This window comes from Passer domesticus, chromosome 14, assembly GCF_036417665.1.
Source record: "Passer domesticus isolate bPasDom1 chromosome 14, bPasDom1.hap1, whole genome shotgun sequence".
In the NCBI taxonomy this organism is placed as follows: domain Eukaryota; kingdom Metazoa; phylum Chordata; class Aves; order Passeriformes; family Passeridae; genus Passer; species Passer domesticus.
This window is the reverse complement of record NC_087487.1, coordinates 3,395,641-3,423,572: the sequence shown is the minus strand read 5'-3', so window position 1 is coordinate 3,423,572 and position 27,932 is coordinate 3,395,641. Positions and strand designations below refer to the sequence as shown.

At 49.9% G+C, this 27,932-nt stretch overlaps 1 protein-coding gene across 4 annotated transcripts in view; it reads left to right on the top strand.

Moving 5' to 3' along the window:
* The window catches only part of CSNK1G1 (casein kinase 1 gamma 1), a 97,862-nt gene extending 70,635 nt beyond the window's left edge, over positions 1-27,227 (top strand). For 3 of the 4 annotated variants that reach the window (XM_064388440.1, XM_064388439.1, XM_064388441.1), the window contains 9 exons: positions 4,981-5,215; positions 7,529-7,614; positions 9,635-9,719; positions 11,321-11,469; positions 13,062-13,166; positions 15,386-15,493; positions 19,144-19,250; positions 21,371-21,394; positions 24,284-27,227. In XM_064388440.1, coding sequence (XP_064244510.1) covers positions 4,981-5,215; positions 7,529-7,614; positions 9,635-9,719; positions 11,321-11,469; positions 13,062-13,166; positions 15,386-15,493; positions 19,144-19,250; positions 21,371-21,394; positions 24,284-24,338 — 954 coding nt within the window. In that variant the 3' untranslated portion in view covers positions 24,339-27,227. The remainder of the gene's footprint in view (positions 1-4,980; positions 5,216-7,528; positions 7,615-9,634; positions 9,720-11,320; positions 11,470-13,061; positions 13,167-15,385; positions 15,494-19,143; positions 19,251-21,370; positions 21,395-24,283) is intronic. The other variant, XM_064388442.1, reaches the window with a different exon arrangement.
* Positions 27,228-27,932: the final 705 nt, after the last annotated feature.

Below are 27,932 nucleotides of genomic sequence, written 5' to 3'. Positions count from 1 at the left end.
AACATCTCATTTCTCACCCACTCCGTGGGACACACAGGGCACCCTCCCACACTCCTACCAGTTCTGCTGGTTTGGTGCTACAGACTGAAACCTCACGGGGCAGTGAGAGCTGAGCCCTCCTTAGCCAAAACAGCAGCATTTGAGAGCTCTGCTTTTGTCAAATTTGGTCAAAAATTCAGTCACTCAAATGGGTTTAAATTCCTGACACGTGGAATGGAAGTTCTATGGGCAACATCACAGAGCCTTTAATGTACCTGAAAAGGAAAGGAAGTCAAGCTGGAAGGTATCCAGGCTTGGATTTGGGTTTGTGTTAAAAGTGAGCAACATGAAAGCTGAACATACTAAATGTGATACAGAAATTTCCACAAATCAGTGGGGCCAGCCAGTCAGTTTGGCTTTTTTGGTTTTCAGACTGGTTTGCAGATTCCCAAGTACATAAATATCTGCAGATATCCAGATTTTGCATAGCTGGACCTTGGGATCACCCAGATACTCCACAGCAGAGCTGGGATTGTATATTCACATTAATAGCTCTGTGGATAGAAGCGTGGTAGGGAAGAGGAGATGTAAGGGATGAGGAACACAATCCTTTCCAGATAAAGTGAAATTTGACACAGCAGAATCTCAAATGGAAAACTGAGATCAGAACTGCAGAAGTTTGAACAGCACCTGCCTGTTACTGAGGCCTCCCACAGCAGAGCAGTCAAGTTCTCTTGAATTTGAGTGTTTCTTTATCAATGGAAAACTAATCTGTAGTGTTGGCTTTGATTAAATCAAGTGGCAACAGCTGGCAAAGCCTCAGATACGGCTTGTGTGACCTTTGGAGGGAAAATATAAAGATGTAAATTCATTCCCAAGGGACTGCTGGGGAAATCAGGATTGTCACAGCCATGGCTGCTGCCTTCTGCCAAGTCCCAGTCCTGCAGCTCTGCTCTGGGCTTGGGTGTTCTTCACTGGCATCACCTGTTGATCTTGTGGCCAGGCTGCAGCTCACCAGGGCACTGTGGCAGGTGGAAAACACAGGCTGAGGCTGATGCAGGGGGACAGCAGCTGGAAATGGAGGAGCTGATGTTCTCTCAAAGGATCAGGTGCTCCTCTGGCCATGGGGAGATGTTGTAGGGCCTTCTCAGTCTCCTCAGGGAGGTTGCATCAGTTGCCAGCTTGGAGTGTGCACATCTAAGGGGACACATCAGACATCCTCAGGTGTGCCCTGGGAGAAGTGTTTCCAAAGGGACTGGCACTTACTGCTCAAATGAGATAAAAACTGTTCTAGCCACAAGGCTTTAGGGAAAATTGTCTTTCTCCCACACTAAATGATTGCAGTCAGTGTGTCACACTCCTGTGTGAGGCACATGAGAAAGGAAAGCTGGACTCTCAAACTCCTTGGGCTCCCATCCGTGAATTACGTTTTGTTCCTGCTTCTGACCAACCAAGTCTGCTTAAGCTGCTGTAATTCTAACCATGGGCATTTGTCTCCTGATCTTTCTCCTCATACTTAGGATGATCCCCATGTCTGTAGGAGCATCCAGTCCCGTGGTCAGTTTTTAACCAGAGACATCCTGGAAGGATATTTTTCAATACCTATTTCAGCTTGGCTGGTGTGAATGAGCTTGACAGGTGGCAGCATCCCAGGACTAGGATGAATCCTTTACAGATGTTAGAAGAAAGAGGAGTTTCTCTAGGAGAAACAAGGGCAGTGTCTCTTAAGAAGTGACAGGTGTGATTACAGGAGAATTCAAACATAGTTTTACATCAGGAAGGCTCTCCTGGCTGAGGGCAAGAGAGACTGGATGACAATGAGTCTTCAAGGAAGGCAGCCTGTTGGGGAATTGTTCAGACTCTAACTGCTTCCTCCACACTCCACGTGCAGCTGAAGACATCCAGTAGATCAGATCCATAGGTGAAGCTCCTGAACAAAGCCAAGCTTGGCAATTAAAATGTGGTCACTATGTCAGTCTCCACAGCCCATAAATCAAGGCAGAATGTTTTTTTATTCAGGCTTCTGTTTCTCACTCTTGGCCAGGCCCAGCCTGTACAAAGCTCACTGACAGCTTACAACAAGCTCTCTTGTGCCACCAGGCATTGGAAAAATACTCTGGATATCACCTGGACCAAGTTGTGCCAAGATGTTTTTCTACCAGTGACCATCAAAGTTGCCTTTGAACAAGATTAATTCCATTCTCTGCTGATCTGATCTATATTTAAGCAGGTGATGTGTGGAGGAAGGGCTCAAATTTATCAGGAAGATCTAGAGATGGAACTGCTGTCAAGATCAGTCTCTTAAGAGTTACCTTTCTGGGATGAGAGGGTTTGTTACACTTGCTGCCTTGGCAGGAGGAAGGCACATGAAAGCACGGGTTTCTTTGGCACCTGCTAAATGTCACAATATCCTCTCATTCCTCCAGCACAGCACAGGGGTCCTGCTGTGTGCCAAGGGATTCTCCCCCCTCCTAAAGGTTTCTCTGACATCTGAAATGGAAATTTATGGCTTCAAGGATGGACTCAGCCAGCCATGGCCATGAAAATCCCTCTGCAATTCACAGTCTTCCATCTACCCTAGCGCTCCCGTGCTTGCTGTTTTCCCAGTGTTAGAGCAATTCCAAGTTAGTCCCAGTTCCTCGAGTGGTTTCTCTGCCCATAAAAGAATTAATCAGAGTGTTGGAGCCTGTAGTTCAAACCCAAAGGAGTGGGCACTGCACCTGTGCATCCTTCCCCTGTTCTTCAGCTGGGGTTGTGCCGCAGCACCGCTGCTCATGTGTGCTCAGGCAGAGTCTGCAAGGGAGCTGCAGCCCAGACTCTCCACATCACAGCAGCCACCAGCAGGGAGAGTGTCTTGTCAGGGTGAATAAAGCATGGAAGCTACTCCAAGAAACATCTTTCTGACTCGGGCAGTGTCTTTCAGCTGCCATAGCTGAGCAAAGCTCTCCAGCATGAAGCGTCCAGGCAGGTGGAAGTGAAGAAGGAATATGAAAGACCCCACAGCAGCTGTGTGTGTGTGGTGGAAGCAAAAAAGGCAGGTGGGAGGAAAAAAGGCAGGAAAATAAGTACCCTTGATTGCTGCTGGAGCATAATGGCTCACCTGACACCTCAGCTGTCCAGGTTGTTGTCCTGCCTGCTGCAACTTGCCGAGAGTTTTTAAAGAAGAAAAAAATGGGCCCTTTTCAGGCTCTCTAATTGCTGTTGGGATTTCAACAACTGAGCTGCTTTGGTAGCAGGAACAAATCAAATGAGCCAGTCAGGCTCCACTTGGAAGCTTGTTATGTGTGGAGAGGCGAGGAAACTCTTTGTTCCACTTTCAAGGGTTGCATCTTCATTTGAATTGCCTCCCAGCCTGGCTTTTTGTCTCACGACCTGCTGCTGTGTCCTGTAGGTGATTCAAAGTGTGAAGAATGACTGAAGAGCATCTGCTCTGCTCTGCACCAGCCTGTAATTGATTGGAAATAATGGCTGTTAGCCGTGAAACCCATTTTCTCTGCACATTGGAATCAATCACTGCGTCGAGGGGAGGGAGCTGCAGCACGTGCTGTTCCCTTCTTTGAAGAGTCTTGGAGCAAATTCTGGTTTTTAAGCCTCACTCACCTGCAGCTAATTTTTCCCTGTCTGCTGCCCTTCCTGTACAGCTGTTTATTTTATAAGGAGGGCTGCTATTTCTTTCTGAGAAATGCAGGAGATTTTCCTTTAAAATAGGGTGCATGGTCAGGGCCTGGGAGTGTGATGGAGGATCACATGCATGTGGACTTTTAAAACCAGGTGTGGCTCCAAGATCTGTAAAGAGAAAGAGTGGTCTGGGTCTGCCAGCTGGGAATGTGTCTGGATTCAGTGAGAAATGAAGGAGCAGTTGGGGTCTGCCAGCCCAGGGGAGTGAGCAGGGGGCTGGAAGGGCTGACAGGGGGTCCCTGCTGCTTGGCTGGGGGAGAGCTGGCTCAGGGAGACTCCAGCCTGCAGAGCTTTCCCAGCAGGATCCAGCCAGTGGGGGTGACCAGCTGTGTGCCAAGGGATGACCAAGCTGTGGCCCTCACCCTGGATGTCCCCCGGGGTTCTGGCACTGGCTGTCCCTTGCAGTGGTGTGGCAGTGACCTCTGGGGACTGAGGCTCGTTAGTGCAAAACTGGGAGTTGGTGGAACTTTGCAGAGCTTTCCTGGCATTTCTAGCCCTCAAATATCTGGGTCAGTCCCAGTGATTTTCCAAGGAAGCATCTTGTTTAAGGCACTGTGCCCTTTGGCATGCAGGGCAGCTGCGACCAGGACAGCCATAAATGGGGTTCATGTGTGTTCATTTGAAACACATAAAAGTGACTAAAGCTAACAAATGAAATGAAATTGAGAATTCTTTTCCTTTGGAATGTTCTCCTAAATTCAGGACCCAAAGGAGAACTGCTTGAAAATACACCTGCAATATGTTTGTTTTCAAAAGCAATTTTAATGGTGATCTTCTGAATAAGGTGTGTTGTTAGAGGCACTCTGTCACCTCAGAAGTGGGGTTCCTGCCCTTCCACCTTCCCATCCAGTCAAACTTCAGGAAAAACACTAGTCAAAAGCTGAAAAATATTCCAGCTATTCCTAGTTGACAGCAGTGAGATTAATTATTATTTTAGTCAGCTTTGAAGATTGTAAAGCTTCTGCCTGCCCAAAAATCCCCCTCCATGAAGAATCTGGCATGTCTAAGACAACATATGGGTCGAGGGAGGAAGGTGGTAAGACACAGAGCAACAGGGGAAGGAGGTGGGCAAGGGAAGAGCTCTTGGTAACCGGTTTAGTATGTTTAAAATCAATACAAAAAGGCTGCTGCAGCTCCCCGTGGCGTCCTGCCAAGAGCTGCATCCCAGTGGTAACGCCTCAGAAACAGCCTTTGCCATTTCCGTGGGAATAAAGCAGGGAGCACAGCGTGATAGCCTTGGAAGGGAGGGGATGACACATTCCTCTTGCAGCTCTGCTGGGAGCCGGAGCTCTGCTCACAAGTGGCGTTTCCCTCCTGTTGCAGATCTCTCGGATGGAGTACGTGCATTCCAAGAACCTCATCTACCGGGATGTCAAGCCGGAGAACTTCCTCATCGGCCGCCAGGGCAACAAGAAGGAGCACGTCATCCACATCATAGACTTTGGACTGGCCAAGGAGTACATTGACCCTGAAACCAAAAAACACATTCCCTACAGGGAGCACAAGAGCCTCACTGGAACAGCGAGATACATGTCCATCAACACACACCTTGGCAAAGGTTTGTCTGCACGGGAGGAGCTCACAGAGGGTCCTTCAGGCTGGAGGAGCTCTCTGAGGTCACTGAGTCCAACAATTGACCAGCACTGCTGTGTTCACCTCTAAACCATGTCCCCAAGTGCCACACTCACACGTCTTTTGAACGCTTCCCAGCGTGGTGTGACTCCACCACTGCCCTGGGCAGCCTGTTCAATCCTGACAACCCGTTCAGTGAATTATTTTCTCTAATATCCAACCTAAACCTTCCCTGGTGTTGCTTGAGGCTGTTTCCTCTTGTCCTTTGTTCCCCTGTCCTTTGTTCCCTGGGAGCAGAGCCCAACCCCACCCCCTGGCTTCCCTCTCCTGTCAGGAGTTGTGCAGAGCCAGAAGATCCCCCTGAGCCTCCTTTTTTCCAGGCTGAGCCTCCCCAGCACCTTCAGCTGCTCCTGGTGCTGTAGCTCCTTCCCTAGCTCCAGTCCCTTCCCTGGACACATTCCAGCTTGCCATTTGAATCCTGCAGACCTCCCAGAGCATCTTGGCTGAGCTCTCTTGCGCCCCTGAAGCTATTTGTGAACCTCCCCATGCAGTTTACAGTTATGTGGCTTTTTTTTCCCTCCCTTCTTTTGAGGAATTGAGCCAGCTGAAATGCTGGAAGCCTCATAATTACAGTTTTTATTAGGAGCTAAATAACTGGGAGCAGCCCTGCACTGATAAAAGACAAGCAGGCAGGCAGTGATTGCACTGGATGATAGACAAATAGATTTTTATAGCACAGCACTGTCCCAATGCCTTCCAGTTCCAGGTGTTAGAGTTGGATGTTCCCCGGCCTAGTAATTGGTTGGAGAAAATGAATGATTTAAATAACTTTAAACCTGGCTTTCATCTCCTCTCCTCCCTGTTTTCTTTCCTACCAGAAGATTACATTTCTGTGGCTGAAAGGCAAAAAATAACCTATTAAGTGTTTATAGTCTCTTAAATCCATACAAGCAGTGAGATAATGGAATATTCTCCAGGAGGCCTCCTAGCATGTTGGCTCCCACTTGGAGAGCTCACTGTCTTTGGGGAATAAGGAGGGATGAGCCTGGTTTCTAATTCTGGAAAGTGAGGAGTCAGGCAGGGATGGAGGAATGGGAGGGTGCAGTGGGAGCAGGCTGGGAAGCTGCTGGTGCAGGTGATGTGGAGGGAAGATGTGTTTGGTTTGAAGTGCACCGTGTGCCTTCCTTAGGACCCATCTCCCACAGGATTTCAGCTCCTACCATGGCTCATGCAAGGGAAGGGTCCAGATCAGTTCTGGGGTGTATTTGAGAGGGCTGTCCCTGCCCAGAGGGGTTGTGAGGAGCTGATGAGACCAGCCCAGGGGAATCAATCTTTTCATGTTTCAAACTCAGGAGTCTGACTGCAGTTTTTCTGAGAGACAAGTGCACTCAACCATCTTCCTGGAAGTCCATCTGCATCCCTGCACTAACTTACCTAGGGAATCTTCTTTTTTTCCCCTTTTTATCAGGATAACTGCTGGAACTGTAGGTTCAGTTCCCTTCTGCCCAGTGTTCCCACTCCCAGCATCTCCTGTGGGTTAAGTGGCTGCAGTGTCATGGGCTGGATCTGCTCTGGATCCTGGATCCTGCTCTTTGGAGCAGGTGGGGTTCAGAGGAGGGAAGGATGCACCAAATGAGTCCATGAGCTCAGTGACCCCAAGAGTGCAGCTCAGCCCAGCCCAGTGTTGTCTCCACATCTGTTGTTCTTTTATATCCTCCCTTGAGGTTTTGGAGACATTCTGGCTGCTTGTTTTAGGATATTTTTCCTTTGGCTCTGTGCCCCTTTTTCCCCCCTTCATTTATAATTACAACATCTGCATGTGGCAGCAGCAGCAAGTGTTCCATGGCACTGGAAGGAGCTATTTTTGATCTGCTCTGATGAGCAGCAGAGGAAATTAGGAAAGGGTTGGCACTGTGCAAGGGTAGATCCCTGCAGCTGGTTGTGAGTATCCCATTCCCATTTAGTCCAGAGGGAATGATCCAGCACCACATGGCACCATTGTCACTGGCAGGTCAGAGAAGAATTGAGGCACTGCTTTATTCCTCTGCAATTAAGAGTTACCCATTCTACCTCAGGCTGGACGTGTGTTGTGCAGTTCCCATGTTACCTCATGGCTTCTGGCTGATTTTACACATTTTCTGGCTTTCTGAAAAACCTTCTGGTTTTGCACAAGATCTGAGCTGCAGACAGTGAGTGAACGTCCCTGTGGTACCTTTATCTCAGATACAGGTGTGGCTGCTGCAGAGATCTCAGAGCCATTTCTGCTTCTGCAGCAATAATTTCACCTCTTCTCTTTCAGAGCAAAGTCGTCGAGATGACTTGGAAGCCCTTGGCCATATGTTCATGTATTTCCTCCGAGGCAGCCTGCCCTGGCAAGGATTGAAGGTAGGTTCAAGCTGTAGGTTTTGTCCTTTAAAACTTTGGCTAGTTTCTACCCAAAGGAGAATCCACTGGGAAACGTTGGCAAAATCCAGCCAGAAACACTGTCCTCTCCTTTGTGTCCTTGCAGCCTAACACCGAGGCATTAAGTTTAGCTGCAGGGAAGATTTTAAGGTAGAAATACTTTACCTGGCACTTCAAATTGCCAAATTGGTACAGTTTTGGGGAGAAGGTTGAACAGAGAGACAGAGACAGCAATGAGAGAGCTGTGATTGGAAGCTGCCCTGAACTGGAGCGTGACTGGGACACAGTGATTGTTTATGAAATTCCAGTTACGGCAACACAATCCCCCAGCTGCATCTGTGATCCGTGTTTATAATGGAGCAGTTTGATGGGTTTAGATGCACAGATGGACTTCAGCTTGAAAAACTGGTTTTCTGGCACAAGTATTGGACTTGGCTTCCCTCCAGAGACACTGGACACTCAGTGCTGGGGAGCTTATGAGATGCTGTGTACAATGTGGAGAGCTGCAAGAAATTGAGTTGCTGACTGCCGCCAACATCCATCAGCTGAGCTAACAAGGAGTAAGTCATTTGCTGGCTCCAGAGCTGTTGGAAGCTGCATCTTCACTTCTCCATCACCTCCCTGATGATTAAGCTACTGTGTTCAGTTTTGGCATTGAAGGGAGAGAAGGGACTGATCAAGTTAGGTTTTTCAGGGAAGACAAGAGCTCCTGCTGGTAAAAGGAGCCAAGACTTTGGGTTCAGGAGCTGCTTGGCAGAGCCCTGCATTGGTCAGTGGGTATAGACCCAGTTGGGTTGATAGACCTTGTTCAGCTGTTTTTTACCACCTCTTGAGTTACTCTCAGCTCAGCCACATCAGGCACATGCCAGAAATGTTGGCAACTGCTCATAAAAGGAAAGAAGGGTTTTTCAAGCATGAAAGGGATTGTGAAAGAAATCAGACTCTCTGATTTTATGTCCACGCCTCTCTGTGTGTTATTCTAGTATGTATTTTTTCTGGCTTAGTTGAACTCATCTGTTTTAAATTAATCCTGTAAATTATTCTAAAATAATTCCAAGTTTATACAAGGTTCTACAAAAGTTCCTCAGTTCTGTGTTAAACTTGATAAGAATTAGTTGACTCCTTTTTGAGGTCCAGGGCAAACACAGACTCCCCAGCTGGATTTAGAATGTGGCATCTTTGCCCTTCTATGTTTCCTTGGCTTAGACTTTTGACAGTACTGTACTGTCAGGGCTGTGTCTGCAGAGAAGGTCTACAGTGCTAATTATGCTGCTGCCAGGTCTAACTGACATATTTTGAAATGGAGGCAAGAAACCCCACTTTTAGGGTGTCAACTGGAGCAGACTTCTCTGCCTCGGGTTGATTTAGGTGGGAATTCCAACTGCAAGTGGTTTCATTTTCTTGTTGACCAGCTGTTAAACCAGTGCTGAGTGATGGATGCTTTGGAGGTGACAGGAAAGGCTGTGTGGGAGCAGCCTGGGATTTAGGAGAAGTGCACTGATCTAGAGTCATTATCAATGTGGGTAACATCCTTTTGCACAGAGGAAAACCCAAATTGCTGTACAATGGGTCTGTGAATTTCACCCAAATTGCTGTGAATGTGCTGTGCAAGTGCTGTGCATTTGTTTGTGAAGGCAGCTCCATGGCCCTTAGCCTGGGGAGGTCCAGATGTGCCATCACAGTTCATGCACCTTTATTTCCTTCTCCCATGAAACCTTCCCTGCACAGTCCTCAGGACTGAGCTGTGAGAAATGAGCCTTGTAAGACACTAATAAGGGTCCTGCCTTTTGTGAACTGTTTTGAACATCCTTGGATGTTCTCTCCCAATAGCCTGTGACATATTCCTACTGGTGTAGTCCAGGGTGCAGTTCAGTTACAAGCAACATCTCCTGGTGTCACCCAGAATGGGCATTAAATACCTTGTTTTTCTTCCCATACAGCATGTCCTTTCTCACATGGTTGAACTCTTTCTCCACAACTGTTTTGTCTTTGTGCACTGCAGGCTGACACCTTAAAAGAGAGATATCAGAAGATTGGGGACACAAAGAGAAACACTCCAGTTGAAGTTCTCTGTGAGAACTTTCCAGGTAAAGCCCTGATGGGATCGTGTGAGTGCAGCTGGAGGTGGCCATGCCTTGTTAAGTAGGATGGGCCTGCACTCCTGTCAGAAAGTATTGGATGACGTGCATCCATCACGTCGTTCCTCAAGCTGGCAAACAACTGGAGCTGCTGCTATAAATTAGCAGGGCCTGAGGTCTTAAAATGAACAAAACTCTTCTCATCAAGGAGGCTGGACAGTGCTCAAGGGCCTCGTATGCCTGTTTTACTCCTTGGCTTCCTTCCAAAAAGCTCCTTGTTATTTTCCCTCTCCCAAATGACCGTGCTGGAACTACTGAGTTAATTCTTTTCCAAATGGAAGGTTTTACAGGTGTTGCAGGCGTAGGTGGCCAGCTTGGAAGATGGAATGGTGTGTCTGTCCATGAATTCCACCTTCTGGGAGCAATTTTAGGGAGAGTGTTACTAAACTGTGCTTCTAGCCAAGCCCAACACCTGATCTCCAGTTAAACAGACCTTGGAGCCAGGAGAGCAGGGTACAGAGTTAGTGCCTTCCCCAGGGTCTCCAGGCCACAGAGTGGGCTTGGGAGGTTTTGTGGAGCATTTCTGAAGTCCTGACACCAGGGAGACCACCCACAATTAATCCCATTCCTGTAGGAGCTGTCGTTCCAGCATGAGGGGCAGCAAGCCTGGAATGGGATCATTGTTCACTCAAGTCACTGTAATTCCCCAGATGTCTCATTCCAAAATCCATCTGGTTCCAAGCAGAACAGCTTCAGGTTGGCTGTTGTCATCTTTTTGCCAATACTCCTCCTCAGAGCTCCTTCAGGTCTGGGCTGGTAGATGAGAGAACTGAGTTCTGTCCCTTCCTTGCCTGAAACTGGTTGTTCTCCACCTTCTGGAGGTACTTAAAAGAGAGGATTCTGTCTTCTTTTTTTTCCCCTCTTTTTCCTCCATGCAAGCCACAAGCTACAGACAGAGTTAAGTGTCAATAAGCAGTTCTATTCTTTTTTTTGTCAGCTGAAGTCAAGGCCATGAGCCAAGGGAGAGCTGGGAAAAGGCAGGACATGAGCTCCCAGGACTCAATATTATGTGCAAGCAAAGTGCAACCCAGATGCAGGAAAGCAATTAATTATCCTAACACCAAACCCTGGTCTGTAAATTAACCCTTTTCAGGTAAATTAACCTTGGACCCTCCCCCTCTAGTCTAGTTTTGGTTATTCAGGCACTGCCAATGTCATGATGGGACACCTTCCACTATTCCAGGATGCTCCAAGCCCCATCCATCCTGGCCTTGGACATTTTCAGGGATGAGGCAGCCACAGCTTCTCTGGGCAAGAGCATTCTAAATACCTGTGAGCAGCCTGTTGTCAGGTTCAGTGAGCTTATTTCTCACTCTGTTTATACAAATGTTTAGAATAAATGAAGGAGTGGAAGTCAGATTTGAGCAGAGATGGGACTTCCATCTTTGCTTGAGAAGGGTTTGAATTGTTTTTCATTGAGGACTGTCACTAAAAACCACGACTTGTAGGAGAAAATTCAGAGGTAGTGCTGGCAGCCCAGACATTGGTTTCTAAGAACTCATTTGAAAGATTCAGGATAAAAGCTGCTGCTTTTTCCCCCTTCCTGACAGAGGAGATGGCCACGTACCTCCGCTATGTCCGGCGGTTAGACTTCTTTGAGAGACCAGACTACGATTACCTACGGACCATCTTCACAGAGCTCTTTGAGAAGAAAGGCTACACCTTTGACTACGCCTACGACTGGGTCGGCAGGCCAATTGTGAGTTGTCCCTGCAAAATCCCATGCCTTGCCTTCCAGGTGCTGCTTCCCCAGCATTGCCTTCTTGTTCTCAATAATCCCAATTAATGCCAGTGAGTTTAGGATCAAGTCTTTCAAATCTCAACACGGTGAGATGTCCTGATGTTGTGTTCAGGGGGTTCTTGCAGTGCCTCAAAGTTTTCCTGAGGGAAAGAGACCCCATCCACCTCTCTGGACATTCAAGCCTCATTTTCCCATTTGTGACAATGATCATGATGAGACTGAATTCCCTCTGGTTTAACACAGGATTGGAGATCAGGATCTAAAATCCATCTTAAAGGAGAATCACAGAAACCCCCTGTAATGGTCATGTTCCCATCAAAAAGGTCCAGGAGATCAAGGCAGGTTTCTGATGGATTGTCAGTGGATAGTAGAATCCCAGAATGGTTTGGGTTGGAAGGGATCATTAAGGCCACTTTGTTCCACCCCCCTGCCATGGGCAGGGACACATTCCACTATCCCAGGTTGCTCCAAGCCCCATCCAGCCTGGGCTTGGACACTACAAGGGGTGGGGCAGCCACAGCTTCTCTGGGCAACCTGTGCCAGGGCCTCACCACCCTCACAGGGAGGAATTTCTCCCAAATATTTAATCTAAACTTGCTCTCCTGAAGTCAGAATATCTTGGAGGACACTCAGAGGCTGAACCACCTCTGTACAGTACATGGCAAGGAAATGTGGGAGAAACCAGCCTCCATTTAGCAGTTCCATGACTCCATGTGGACCATCACCCTGATCTCATTGCATGGCTTTGACCATCAAAACCCAGTTAATCTCAGGAAAACCTTAGCCAAAGGATGTGTTGTGGGGAAATATGGTAGAAGAATCTAAAGCTCTTTGTTTTGGGTCATTCTGCTCATGACCCACCCAAAGAGCAGTAAAGACATCTGTAAGTGAATTGTCACTGGTGCCAAATCAAATGCCATCAGTGCTAAACTTGTACCACTGCTGGTGCTTCAGTGTCCCAACTATATTTAGCATTCCCCATGCTTACTGTGCTCAACGGAGTTCCTAAGAAATCATTCCCTTTGTGAATCAAGATTTTCTCTTCATTTTTCTTTAATTACAAAGGCAGTTGATAAAGAGCACCTTGTAAGACAAGTGTGCTGTTGCTGACAGCCACGGTGGTTGCCATGGAGATCTCGATGTTGGGAGCAGGGATTATGACTTTGGTGAGAAGAGAGCAGATGAAGCTTTAATTTTAACACGTCCTGTTTCTATGCAAGCGTGATTTTTACAAGTGGTGAGACAATGGGATGAGGAAAACAAGCCTGTGTATTTTCAGTTGTAATAATTCTGTGTGAGACACTAGCTGTGATCTGACATCAAGACAGGCACCTAACTGTATATTCTTAATTAATTTTTACACAAGACAATCGGTGCTGGTGTCCACCATCAAATTTCATGTCTGTAAATCACAGGGATTTTATAGCCCTGGCTGTAATTCTCCTTGGCTCCTTTGGGCAGTGTTTTGATGTTTTTCTTCTTCCTATTGCTTGACAAGGTGGGTTTGTGCATGTGAGAGTCTTAGCCCTAATGAACACCTTATTTTCCAGCCTACTCCCGTGGGATCTGTCCATGTGGATTCTGGGACCTCTGCAGTGACAAGAGACAGCCACATGCACCGGGACCGACCATCCCAGCAGGCGCTCCGCAATCAGGTGCGCTGCTTGGCTCCTCTCCCAGCTCCCCTGGCACTAGAGAAGCAGAATTCAGATGGATGGGGATGATTCTTGGTAACAGCAAGGACAAATCCTGCTTAACTTAGAGATGGTGATTTGAGCAGGATTTTGTCAAAGCAACAGGTTGTTGAAATAAGGTATCGACCAGTGGAATTCCTTGGTATCGTGAGCTAACCAGAGTCCAGTTTGGAATGGGGTTGTTTTTCTGTAGTTTGTGGGTTAACAGGTTAAAGTTGAACATGCAGCATGCTAAGACTCCATGACTACCACATTTTTGATGTGCTTTTTCTCGTAGCACATGGACTGTGGAGCAGACTGAGAGTTGTGCTGATGGCAGCCTGTTCCCAGGTGCCCTCTGCCCACAGAGCTTGTGGTGTGACAGGGATGTGTGTCCCAAGAACATCCATGTGTCCTTTTTAGAGTGTCCAGTTCACAGTGTGAGTGTTGCAGAGCACAAAGGACAGGCAGGGCAGAACCCTGAGGAAGGCATCATAGTCTGGATGAACTGCCACGGGGAAATTGAATTTCCCATTTTTCCCTTTCTTGTTGTACTGTTTTGTTGGTGTTGATAGTTTGGATTTTCTGTGTTAACAGAATTCACAGACTTGCAGTAAATCTCCAACTGCAGCTCCCAGCTGGAGCTGTTGCTGCTCTTATTCTCAGGGAGTGGTCCCAGGCTTTTTCTGCTCTCCCAGCCTCCAGGTTCTGCTCAGTTCCTCGAGCTCTGGTTTGTGGGTGCAGAACCAAGCATGGGGTGTAACAACCTGGGCTCAGCCTTGCTGGGCTCTGAAGGGTTGCACAGCTAACACAGGGTAAGACACATCCCAGTGGAGATGACCCCTCCTTGGGCAGTGTTGCTGTAGGAGGCTGGGTTGTTTGCAGCATGTGTACATGGTGATGAGTGTGGGCTGGTGTGTGAGCCCTGATACAGTCATCTGCTTTAATAAATACCCTGATGGATGCACTAACCCCCTGGTTTTGGGAGGATTGTTCAGCCAGTCTCCTATTGTCCACCTTAACCACAGACCTTCACATTGTGTATGTGTGAGGCATCGTGTTTCCTTGACAGCACAGTGACACCTGGCTTCGTTTTCAGGCATTTTAGTTCACAAAGGCCCAAAGAAATTCCAAAATATGCAGGCAGCCTGCAGGCCTTGTTCTTCTGAGCTGCACAGATAGTCCAGTTCTGGATTGCACAGCAGCTTTTGTCATATTTTCACCTAAACATTATAGGATGATTAATTGTTTAATATACCATGAGGGAAATCAGATTGTTCTCACCAAAACACAAACAATTCTCTTCTGAGGGATGTTCCCTTAAAGTCTTGAGCAAAACATTTCTCTAAAGGCAAAAAGCAAAAAAAAAATAAACGTCTTGAGAATTGAATTGGAGGCGTGGGTTTGGGTCCTCCTCCTTCTCGTCCCAGCCACATCTTTTGTTCTCTTGAGTATCTTAGCAACAGATGAGATAACATTCCATGAGAGAAAGAAACAAAAGGAAAAACCCTAACCCCCAACAGTGACCCACCTGAGCTTCAAATGCAAAGTGATTTTTCTAAGGAAATAAATGAAGTTCTAATCATTTAAATCACTTGTTGTGCTCATCTGTTGGGGGCAAAGAGGAATCTTGTTAGCCAAAGCATCCTATCTACTTTTCTGCAGAAACCCCAACAGCCCCCAACCCTCTCTACAGTCAAGCAAGTGTGGATGTTTCCTTCTGCACTGCACAGGTGAATCAGTGTGTGGAACTGCCTTTGGCTTTGGTTTATGTTGCAAATTTTAGTTTAAAAATATGTGTTTGAGGGACATTGAGCTTGTGAATCCCATCTTGCTGCCGTGCCAAGTGCTCTGGTGTATGTGGCCTGACAGACATAGTTAAATACTGTGAGTGTAATTGTGGCTGTGCTGAAATCCATGGAAGTGAAGCTGTTGTAAAGAAATTATTTCCAGAATAGACCTTTTCCTTTATTCAGCAGCTGAAGGATGTGAAATCCACTCCCACAGTGGATCAGTGCAGCCACCATGGAAGAAAATAATGAGGTGCACTTGGTAAAGGGGAATTTTAGCCCAGCTACAAGTGTAAATGCCTTGCTTTCTGCAAAGAAACTAACTCACTAACCAACAGACCTTTATTCCTTCATGTTGTTCACCTTTTGCCCTCCCTTCTGTTTCTTTCATGCTGCTGAACTCCTGAGCAGGCGTCATCGGATCGCCGCGGAGAGTGGGAGATCCAGCCGAGCCGGCAGACAAATACCTCGTACCTGACATCTCATTTGGCTGCAGATCGACACGGGGGATCAGTGCAGGTACCTCTTCCCTCTCTGTGTGCAGCCCTTGTGCTAAACCCCCTGAATTCTCCTCAGATTGCAGCAATGTTGTGCTCAGGAGAGCAGTTTCACTGGTGCTGTCCCATGTGTCATGCTCCAGGCATGGTTTGGGAGGGACCCAAGCTGTGATACCCAACACCATGGCTTTTACTGTTTCAACAAAAAAATACAAGTTGTTTTGAACCCAAATTTGTTAAACTGAAGACAGAAAGGAGTGGCATTAGTAGATCTGGTCTATAAAGTACCCTCTACCCTATCTTGGAGATGCCTTAGTGCATACAGGCAGCTGAAATAGGATTTGTTGTACAGAGTCCCCATTAATATTGGGAAAAGAGTTGAGCTCTTCCACAGCAGACCACCAGTTTGAGGGCACAGTGGGCACAAGGTGGATCTCCAGAGGGTTGCACTGGAAGGAGATGAGCAGAGCACGTGCAACAGTGTTGGTGCTGGCACTACAGTGTTTGCAAATTCCTGAAAAATTCCTATTTGTGAAGCCCTACATGTCTTGGTTGTCACTCAGGCTCACTGAGGGACCTTCTGGCACTGAGTGAGCCGGAGTGAGCTGGCTGGACAAGCTGGAGAGAAGGTGCAGCAGTCAACCAAGCAAACAAGAACTCTGCTATCACTTTGGCAGAGCTTTGCTGTGAAAGCTGGCTCTGCTGTCAGACACAGCACCCTGAACAATGGCTCTGGTGAAATGGGAATTAGTGCTTGCAGCAGGACAGAGCTGAGCCAAGGAGACAGGTAGTGCAGGATGTCCCTAAGAAAAATGCAGATTAGGTTGACTTTTTTTTACTTATTCTTGATACTTAGTTGCATTTAATGTGATTTTGGCTTGATTAGCCTCAATCCTCTTTTAATTTAAAGATATTTTACTGAGTAGCAGAAAAACAAAGATAAGGAGGACCTGATGAATGTGTAGCTCTGCTCAGATGTGAGCAGAGTAACCTGGAGAAGTGTCCAAGGACAGGTTGGGTGGAGTTTGGAGGAACCTGTTCTAGTGGAAGGTGTCCCTGGCCATGCTAGGGGGTTGGATTGGATGGACTGTAAAGGTTCTTGCTGACACAAACCATTCTGTGATTGTACAACTTCAGCACTCAATACAGAGTATATGTTTTTATTAATATTTTTAATGAGTGTCCCATTCCACAATAAAAGCAGCCTACAAGCGAGCCTACAAGTCCATCAAGTGAGCCCCTGCTCCCTCCTAGCAACCCAAAGCAAAATGGCTCTCCTTGTGTCATAGTTAGCTGCTTTTATGTGTTAATGTTCTTCCCACAGCCTGAATTCCCTGGGCATTCTTGTGGGCAGGTGGGGAGAGGTCACTCACAGTCTGATCATGGAGGCTTCCTCTGCCCTGATGGGCTGCAAGAACCTCCCCAGGGACAGGGCTGCTAGCACAACGTGTACAGCTCTTACAGGAATCTTTCAGCTCATGTGTAACATATGTTGAGACATAAATAAAAATCAGATTGGTGAGGGGAATGTTTCCTTGTGACAGCAGCACTGAAGCAGCCCTAGGAATCGGATGGGAAGAGTTGCCAACCTGAGCAGTTTATGAGCTCCTTGTGCCCCTGTAAGCACTAAAATTCTGCTTGTCTGCAGCTGAGAACAGGAAATGTGCTGTGTGTGGCTGCTAAGCTGCAGAGAATTGTTCCTCAGCAGACGCCCCAGCTCATGCTGGACTTTGGCAGGTCAGCAGCTTCGAGTCCCCATTCCCTTTAAGGCTGAATTTGCCACATGAAAATGAAGTGGTGGCATGTGAAAAGCGAGGAGGAAAAACAAAGCTTTTTGTAACATGGGATTTAACAAGTAGCTGAACGAAGTGTGGGAAGAGCCCTGGGAACAATGCAATTAATGCCAGTGCTCTGCAGATCTGCAGGGGAAGCATGGGGGTCTGGAGAACCCGGGGCAGCCCAGGCATGGTAAGGGAAGGGGTGAAGACCAAGGAGTTGTCACTCAAGGAGAGCTCTGAGCACCATGTGAGCCAGGTTCTGACCTGTCCTGGCAGAGCCCAAGGGACCTTGTTGGTGGAAACAGCAGCTTCTTGTAGGACTGAAGTGTTCAAAATTAACATAATATGCAGACTTAGGGGACATCTGCTCCAAGGGCTTCATTCCCTTCATCCCTTGTGGTCATTTCATCCAGAGCCACCAGGGTACCACCTGAGTACCACCCCTGCCCCCACCCTATGGGAAATGCCTCCTTTTACCTTTTTAAAAGGCTAAGAGGAGGATCAGAGTGGGGAAACCAGGCGTCCTGACAGCTCTGGAGCCAAGAGCAGCTCCCAGTTTTCACAGCAGGATGCAGGAGCCTGTGCTAAAATCCAGGTGAAGCACGGAAGGGTTGGCCAAACTTCCCTCCCATGCAGGATGCTTTGGGGGTTGTCATAGTAATGAAGCAGTGATTAGTCATCCAGAAAATTATGTGGATGTCTCGGTTTGAAAGACAGGTATCTGCCAAGGAAGGCAGGAACCTCCCTTGGAATGGAAAACACGGCTCTCTTCCTTCTGAATTATTGTAACTTTGAAATGAAGGGATGGCGGGCGGGCAGAAGGGATGGAAAAGGCACTTCCTTTGCAAACCCCAGGGACAGCCAGTCCCCATGCCTCTGCAGATGGTGAAATGAGCTGCAGCAGGAACCTCGGAGTGGCAGCTGGAATGGCAGAGGCCAGCATACCCTGGGGTGGTGAACAAAATGTAGCAGAAACTCCACAGCCATAGCAGCACCTGGGGGTGTCACAGCGGGCACCAGTGCTGGGTTCAAGTGTGGTGAAAAAGCCTGAGGCAGCAGTAGAGCTGTGCCCTCTGGGAAGGGGGAGCAGTTCAGGGTCCTGGTTTTTCTTCTGAGGCACCTGAGTTGATGGTGGAGGGTCCTTTGCAGTGTGATCTGATGTTAATAAGGTCCAGTCCTATGGCTGCTCTTACAAGCAAAGGTTCACCCATGGTAAGAAAGAAGCACTACAGGGGCTGGACTCCACCTTGGCAGCAACTCTATGGTTCAAAAATCTTGTGCTACCTTTCCCAAGAGACAAACCCTCAACTAAGAGAGTAGCCAGCTGCAAGCTTTCCCCTCACTGGCCACTTCTTCTGAGCTGGATGGTTATCCCTGTGATGGAAAAGCTTGAGTGAGCCATCATCTCAGGTGTGAGGCAAAAAGAGATGAGAGACTGTGTCAGTAGCTGTGGAGTGAGGATGTAATTCCCAAAATTGGCTGTGTAAGGAGTGAGATTTAAGAACTGAGGCTTCTCCCCACAGTACTGTCCATCAGCAGGACTGAGCTGCTCACCTGTAAAGTGTCAGGAGAAAACAATCAGCATGGTACAGCTCGTGTGTGTAGATAGGGCTGGCAGTCAGTGCTCACACCAGTGCCTGCACTCCCAGAGGAGCCTCTCGATGCCAAGTCATGTGCTGGGCACAGGAATGTGAGCAAGGGGCACACACACAGGCCCCTGCCTGCTGCTCTGCCTTGGCTGCTGCAGCCTGGAGGCTCCAAGGCACCCACAAAACTCAGCAGCCTGCTGAGAGGGCGAAAAGGACGGGAGTAAATGGTTATTTGTCAGATTTCCCGTTCCCTCAGCAGCCCTTGCCAGGGAGCCTCATGAACGGGGTGTTCCTTTGTGTTGCAGGTGGTGAGCTCAACCAACGGGGAGCTGAACGTGGATGACCCAACAGGAGCACACTCCAACGCACCCATCACAGCGCAGGCGGAGGTGGAGGTGGTGGAGGAAGCTAAGTACGTTTGCTTTACAACAGGCTTTCCACTGGTTGGTCATTATCCTTCTCCTGGGAAGCGAGTGGGGACATTTTTCTGTGGCAAAGTCCTCAGTGCTCGTGTCCCATGCCCTTTTCCTTGCTGCTTTTGTGCATGGTGCCTTCAGTGCTGCTGCTGCTGCTGCTTCTCTTTGACACTTGTCATGCCTGGAGAACATAAAACTCTTACTCAGAGCATGTACTGCCAGATAGACATTTCAGTAGCACAGATACCAAAATACCGGGATCTGATCTCAGGAATCCCGGTGAGCAGCCCCCATTGCAGAGGGAGAACACGCTGTGCTTTCAAGGCTGAGAGTGTAGGAGTAGCTTCAGCATAGCTCAGCAAAGAGATCATTGGTCTGAGAGCTGTCACTTCATTTCTGCCTGTGAGGGGTGGGTGACAGGTATCCAGAACAGTCTGGAAGTAACTCTTGCAGGGATGGGTTGTTCTCCCTGGGAGTTCTCTTGGTCCAGCCCTGAGAGGAACCAGAAGCAGCTTGTGGAGGAGACAGTGCTCCCTCTAAGCTGACCTCTCCTGTAGTTTGTGGTCAGGTGTGAGAACTGCTGTCAGAGCTGCTGCTTTGACCATTTTGGCTCCTGTCCTGTATCTGGCACCATCACGTCACCTTTTGCACCTTCTGAACTAAACCAGGACTGTCACTGCAGGGTCACCACAGAGTTCTGGCACAGGCCCAGGGCTGCCTTTGAACTGGTTGGTGCTGAGACGTGGCCCTGCTGCCTGGTTATTGTTTGACTGGGTGATCCTGGTGCCCCTTGTCCCCCATTGTTTGCCTCAGCCTTTGTGGACACTTCTGTATGAAGAGGAAAAGTGGCAGGTGTAAGGAGGGGTGTGTGGATGGAAAAGGTCCCTAGGTATGTGTCATCTGTGCTGGTTGTCCTGAAGGTCTTCTGCTCTCTATTCCCCAATCCCTTGGGAATCCATGTGTGTGGGATCTTGCTCACTGGTAGCTGGCCTGGCCTTGATCCCAGCAGCCACAGACACACCTTCTCCCCCCAGCCCAAGAAGCCTCAGATTTGCTGCAGGCTCCTCATCAAGCTGGGAGGGTGGAGGAGATCTTGAGGAGCAACTTCCAGAGTGGGCAACATTCCTCTTAGATATGGATTGTGTGGCCAGCAGAGACCACCAGCTTGGCATCATGGGCTCTGAAGGGGTCCCCCCGGGCGTGTGGCTCCTAGGATGGGGCAGATTGTCTTCCTCAACAGTTCTGGTCCAACAACCCAGTGCAAGGAAGGACCAGGAACATCTCCAGCCCATGTTTGTGCAGCGAGGCCAGGTTCAGCCCCCACTCTGTGTACTAGGGAGACGTCAAGCCAGGTGGGAAGGAGCTGTGCCACCCAGGCCCTCTCCCACAGCATATGGAGCTGTCCTGTCTCTCTCCACCCCTTGTTTGTGTGCTCCCAGATTGGTTCTGGAGGTGCTGGGAAGCAGAGCATACACTGCTTTGCACTGACAGGTTTGGGGTCTCTTGTAATTCCCAAGCATAGATCACTTCATTCTGTTGGCCACAGGGAGGGCTTTGTCTTTCCTGACATCTCTGATCACACAAGAAGGGCAAAGGACTTTGGGATTCTGCTCTGCAGAAAAGGGTGCCAGAGAGAGCTGGCAGGAGCTGGAGCTGGGCTCTGTGTTTTGAGATGATGTGCAGTAGTGGGATGGGCTTTCCCTGGCACTCCACAGGCAGAGCTGTGCCAATGCTTCTGCTTGGAGCCTGCTGGAGAAAAGCTCCGGATTCTGGCAGAGGGTGTGGCTGGAGGGCAGGTCCCACTCTAGATCCATCATCAGGCCCTTCTGGAGCTGCAGGGGACAAGAGCTGATGGTGGCCCGGAGTTCCTCTGTGACCCCAGACAAGAACCTGGGGGTCTGGTGCCTCCGTGGCAGGGGTGTTGTCAGAGCCTCGCCCTGGGAGAGGCGGCGAGGGCAGAGTGGTGTGAGTGTGGGGCGGGCGGCGGGCAGGCCTGGTGTGTGTCTGCCGCTCTGCACTGCATGTTTGCATGGCTGCAGTGACTCGCTTCCATCCCACCTCTGTGAACTAATCGCTCTTTCTTCCTTTCTGTGTTTTTTCTCTATACTCTCTGTAGCTGCCTGAAAATGCTCAACTTGTGGTGAGTCCCTCTCTCCAGTCCACATGCAAGGGGGAGCGGACCAGACTAGACTGGGGTTGGCAAAACCAAACCCACCAAACACTAAAAAGGCACAAAGTCAAAGCCAACCCAGAGCTGTTTGATTTTAGGACCATTTGCAATATTGGGGAGGGCATGGGCTGTGTCTGACCGGCCACACTAGGCTGAGGGATTTGGCTGATCTCTGAATGGATGGATGCAAAATCAGATTTTAATCCTTTCCTATTTGGCTTTCCATCTCCCCCAAACGTTTACGTCTGTGAGCAGATGATGCCTGATGGAGTTGGGCAGAGTCAGGCCTAGGCTGGCTGAGCCTCTTGCGGGAATTCCTCACACAGACGGTTACAAAGGGAAAACCCTGCACTGAGTGTTGAGGAGAGGGGCCCGTCGCTTCCTTGGAAAATCTCCTCTTGGAGAAGCACAGGCCAGTGAGGATGGAAGGACAAGGCCAGGGAGTCCTCATTAGTGACAGAGCCCCTACTCAGAGAGGGTAGGTGGGAGGTGGCTCCTTTCCAGCCAGCTGAGGTGCAGGTGAATGGGCTTCTCCAGGAAAGAAGGGGTGGAAAGGTTGGGATTAGCAGTGGTCCAAGCCCAGTTTGGAGCTTTGAAGCTCTGATAGGGTCCCAGTCTCAGGTTGTCCCAGGAGGTGCCCCTTGGGGAAACCACGTACCCAGTAAGTGAAGGGCCAAGCAGACAGTCAGATGAGTTTGTGGGTTCCAGGGTGGGCTGATAGGTGGAAATCATCACAGAGTGAGGGGACCAAGCCCGTGTGTGGCGAGGAATGTCCTTGTTGGATGGGAGACTGACTCTGCCCTGCTCTCCATAGGCATCGCCTCCAATACCTCTGGCATCTCTGGCTTCTCTGTATGTCGTAGTCTGGGGCTGTTCTCTTGGGCATCATCTGCATGCAGAGAGATCACGTTCTGTAATTGTCAGCCTGCCTTATCCTTTTATTTTGGTGTTTTGCCTCTGCCTGTCTGAACTGCCAGGACTTCCTTTCCTGAACCCTTCCCTGGACCTCTGAGTAAGAGCCTAAAAAGACAGTCACAAGGAAAACCAGCCAGAAGTCAGTCAGCTCCCTTTGTGCCCAAGGAGTCGAGTGCTGCTCAGCCCCTTCTTCCCTTACCCACTGCATGCAAAACCATCACTCATGCATCCTCCATCCTCTCCCTGTGACGTCCCCTTACTCACCATCGCACAAGCCATGAAGGAAGGTGGCTACTGTGGGAGAAATACTGCAACAGGCTAAAGCAGGAGATGGTGGCAGATGGCCCGGGACAACAGAATGCCAGAGCAGTCCTGGGGTGGGGTTCCAGCCTGGGATGGGGGTGCTGAGGTGGCAGACAAACACCTCAGGGTGGGCGGGCAGCAATGGAGGCATCACTTGCCCAGCAAGGATAAGGGCTTTGCATTTCTCCTCATCCCACTGCCAAACTGGGCCTTTTCAGGAGCCTAGAGACAAATCATGGACATCAGTCCGTGCAGTGGGAGAGGTGCCTCCTCTTGAGGGGCTGTGGGAGCTCTCCATGTCACAGGGAGAGTTGTTGGTTCTCCCAAGCAGTCGATCTGTGCTGGCAGGCTCAGCTCATGGCAGGTTGTGCTCACACATTGCTTTTGCACCCCAGAGTGAAGCTTGTGCCCCCAGGGACAAGTATCTGGGTGAGAGTTCCTCCAGCTCTGAGAGGACAGGGGTGTAAAGCTGAGACTCCATGAAGGACCCAGTGAAAAATAGTTTGGAGAAGATGTTGGAGTGGTTTGGAATGTTTTTAGCCTACAACAGATGGTTGTAGGAAAAAGCAGTCTTTGCATTCTCATGTTTGCCTGCCAGAGCTCAGGGAGCACTTGAACAACACTCTGAGGCACATGGTTGGATTCTTGGGGCTGTCCTGTGCAGAGCCAGGAGTTGGACTCAATGATCCTTGTGGGTCTCTTCCAACTCAGGATCTTCTAAGACTCGGTGGTCTGCTCTGGTTGCTTATCCTTCCAGCAGCCTGACAGAGCAGTCTTCCAGCATCACCCAGGCTTCTCCAGGGACAGCTGTCCCAGCAGACGGAGAAAGACACATAGCTTGGGGGGACTCACAGATGTGCAGAGCATTCCTGACAGCGGGCTGAGGGTAGAAAGGTAGATACATGTTCAAGGCCAAGGAGTTGTGCAGGAAGCCAGGAGGAGTTTAGGATCTGGACGACTGCTCCCAGTGCATCCCACAGGGAACCCACCGCTCCTCACGGTTCAGCTGCGTTGGGTGTTCCTCTCCCCACCTCAGCCTCCACTCTCCATCCTTCTTGCTTCCCCTAATCCCGTGCACCACCCTCACATCGGATGGGGGAGGAAGCAGGGGTTCTGCATCCCAGCACTGAGTGGTTGATCCAAGGTGGAAGCTCTGGTTATCATGAAAGGTTCAGTAAAGAAACCTGGTCCCTGAGCCGAGGTCTCTTTGGAACTTGTTTTGTTAGTGAGCAGTAGTGAAAACCGTGTGTCTTGTGGCTGGGAAAAGCAGCCAGAGCTCACCTTCCCAGTCCAGTTCCTCTGGGCTGGGACAGAGGGAGTGGAGCACCTGGGTCCCTGTTTCACTGCTTTCCCAGATGGCTCCTTGCGTTCCAGTGGAACCTGGGAGGGAGAAGCCTGGCTGGCACTCTGGGGCCTGGCACCTGTGGCTTCTCTGGTCTCCAGTCCAGGCTGGTGGTGCCATCCACCCACCAGCACCTGCCCCCCGTCCCGGCAGCTTGGTGGGGCCCAGGCCGGGCGGGCAGAGATGCTGTTGCATGAGGACAAGTGGGAGGATGGCAGGGACATCGTGGGGACATCACGGGGACATCACAGGCTGCCAGGCACGGCGCTGACTCTCCCTCCTTGTCCTTTGTGCCCCAGGTGCTGCTGCTTCTTTAAGAGGAAAAGGAAGAAGACGGCTCAGCGTCACAAGTGACCGGTGCCTCCTGGGCCTTGCAGGAACCACCACGCCTGCAGCTCCTGCCCTGTCTTACTGGAAGGGGCTTCTCTTTAGGAGGGAGGAGGAGGAGGAGGCATAGGAGGAAGAGAGAAAAACGAAAACAAAAAAAAAAAAAACCCAAGTGACATTTTAAACCAAAAAGAGAAGAAAACGTTCCAAAACAAACCACTCTGGGGTGGATCTGCTGAATGGTCTCCCTCATTCACTCCAAGCCTGAAGCTCCTTTTGGGACCAGGACTGTGGCTGGCTCAGGTCTTGGTCGCCCTGGGAGGGGGGCTGGCTGGCTGACCCTCCTTCCCATTGTTTACGGTGAAGGCATCGTTGACGCAAACCTGAGGACTGTGCTTAGTTCCTGCTCACTTTCCTCCCCTCCCTCCCCTGCACTCTGCTCCTCTGTCCTCCTCCCTCCTTAATTAAGTGAAGAAATTCCATAGGCTCGATTGGCTGTGGAGAGGGCAGGAGGATGCAGGGCAGGCAGGAGAGTTGCTAGGAGAAGGGCCTGACTGCTGCGGCAGGAAGAGACAGGTTCTCTCTGTGGCTCCTTGGGAACAGTTACACTGTAATGTGCAAGCTGTGAGAAATTTGCAATCTACTGTTCCAGTTAGGGTTTTTTTTCCCCCGGCTCCCTTGACACCTCCCTCCTGTGACAGTAACAGAGCAGTGTGGATTGTTTTAAAGAAGCTGACGTCGTTGCACTTTTTATTATTTTTAGCATTTACAGATGCACATTGTATCTGTGGATCTCTGCGTGGCCACGCCAGCGCAGGCAGACATCCAGCGGGGAGGATGGTGGGGTGCACGGAAATGCCCTTCAGTGGGGATGTCCACAACCCTCGTGCCAGTCTGGGGCTCCTGACGCCCACCTTGGGCCAGGCGCTGAAGAAAGCATACTTGAATTTCCAATCACCCTTCCTAGCTGCCAGTGAATGTCCTTGCCATGGTTTCCTACAGCGTGCCTGACCCAGCTGGCCGGGAGAGGCGAGGCTGATGCCGGCACGGGCCAGAGGGAGCGGCCTGGCCTTTGCCAAGCCAGAGAAATTTGTGCTGGTTTAAGAGGTAGATCAGGATTGAGGTTCCTGAGAAACAGCCATTTCCTGAAGTGTGGGCGTTTCTCAGTGTGGGTAGCCAGGCAGCCTTCCCAAATCCCTCCTTGGGCTGGTTGGGAACCTTCTGCAAGAAGCTGTTAGTGGGAGGAAAGCATCCCCAGCAGGGGAGAGGATAATTCATGCCTTAACACTGATCCCATCTCCCAGTGGTCAGATAGGTTTGACTGGAATTGCCTTCATGTCCTCTCTGTGAGCATGGGGCAGTGCAAGTTTGCCTGCACCATCCCACCCCTGCAGCAGCCACGGTTCTCCTGCACCACTTTGAGCCAAACCAATAGCAAGGAAAGGGCTTGGGGTGCTTTGCACACCCAGAAAAAAAACACTGCAATCTTGCATCCAGCTGCAGTGTTTCCCAAACTGGAGGAGATGAGGCTGCCAGGGGTTACTGGAGAGGGGGCAGGGCTGTGGGAGAACTCGAGCAGCTTTGGGGAGGTTATGAGTGGGTTTGTTGGACTTTGTTTTTCCATGTGTGACACCAGATCAGGCTGGAATAGTTCAGTTGCCATAAACTTGGGCCTGGCTTACCCAAAAATCATGGAGAGCATGAAGAGAGGAAAGGGAGAGACTAGATGTCATTATTGTTTATTTGAGTTAATGCTAAGCTGTGTAGCTTGGCATTCACAGAGCAGCATTGCCAGGAGGTCCAGTTTCCCTGGCTGGGTAGGAGCAGGCTTAGAGGGCAGGAGATCAGTGTGGGCAGCAAGCTCTGGGCTTGCTCCTCATGCATTCCTGAGCCAGGCAGACCCTGGCGTGGTGCCAGGGTGGAAAAGCCTCCCTCCTGGCCAGGATCCCCGCGGGGATCTCCTCCATCCTGTGCTGCCTTCTCTCCATGCCTTACCCCAGTGAGCGCGATGGAGGAGCCCTCGGTTCACGCATGCCCCTCCTTCCTTCCCCTCAGCAAAGCGCTTTCCTCCAGCCAGGCCCTGGGCCGGGGTGGGAACGGGCAGGACGGGCACCACACACGTGCCAGGTGTGTGGCCCTGTCCCCTCCTGCCGCAGGGAGGACACGGCCACGGGCACGTCCCACCTTTCTCTTCTCCTCCGCTGCCCGCGGTTCCCCGAAGCTGCGTCCGTGGCACAGGCATCCTCTCTCTGCTGTAGGAAACCATGGTTTGGCATCTTGGGAGGGTGCCCAGGGGCACAGGCGCTCCCCAGGGAGCTGCCCTGCCCGCTGCCAGAGCTGGCCCTGAGACACTTCCGTTGCTGCCCTCCCAAGCCCCACTAAGTGCCTGTCACCAGAACTCGATTCCTTCTGCATCTCCTGCCGTGTTTGGTCATTCCTCGCTGCCTCCACTCAAGGAGCAGCTTGTAGTTGCAGCATATGTAAGTGTTTGCAGGGTGAGGGAGGGCGGGGGGGAAGGGGGCCATCTCAACAGGTTTTGTTCCTAAATGTTTTTGGTTTCTTTCGTTTCGTTGTTTTTTTGGGGGTTTTTTGGTTTTTTTTTTTTAAGTGAATGTATTTGATCGTTTAGAAAACTTTCCTGACCTTGTTTTTAAGTGGGTTGGTCTGAAAGCTGTTTCATGGTGACCCACTACAGCTTCTCTCCGGAGATATGGTGTTCTTTTAATCCTACAATGATGTGTTTGTAGGGGAGGACTGTCCCCCCACGGCATGCTGGTAATGCTCACTTGTACCAAGCCCTCTTGCACTATAATCGTACGTTGGACTCTTCAAAAAAAAAAAAAAAAAGGGCAAAGATGTGGGGTGGCTTTTTAACAAAAAAAAAAAAAATTAAAAAAAAAAAAAGAAGAAAATAAAGCAGGTTACCAGCAAGTCCTGTGCTTGAGGGAACCGCTGTCCCCGGGGAGCTCGGAGGTGACAAGGAGAGGCAGCCAGACTGAGCCAGCCATGCTGTGGTAGGACGTAGGGCATTAACCTGGGCCATCCCTCCTGTCCGTGCCGGGAGCGGTCGGCAGCCAGGAGGCCCCAGGCAGGGGAGGGCTCCTGGGGGCTCCGGTGCCCCTGGCGCGGCTCTCGGCCCTCCAACGTTGCGATGCAGTCTTCTGAGGTATCAAGTGAGATGATTTTTTTTTTTTTCAATAAAACATTGCACTGCTGCATTGTTCTCCATGAATAGAAGTATTTATTACCTCAGCCTGACCACGGCACTTGTGTTTTGTCTTCCTTTGGCTCTTGTGTCACCCTCTGCTCCCCTTGGAGGGGACAACACACGGGTGGGACCTTGTGGGACCTTCTCAACGCTTCATGCTCTACAGCCATGGGTGGTTCAGCCCTATGGAGCTGAAAACACCACCAGCCAAGGTGGTACCGATTTCCCTTCTCCCTGGGTGCACACATTCCCACTTCAGCCCTCCTGGAATGCAGGATGCCTCGTCCCTGAGGCAGAAGGGACCACAGGGAGAGGGACACTGGGACCTGCCCCCTTGGCAAGGCTGTGGAACAAAAACTGAAGGAAGGAGTGAGAGAAGCCCTAATTCCTGTTAAATACCAGGAGAGGCCAGG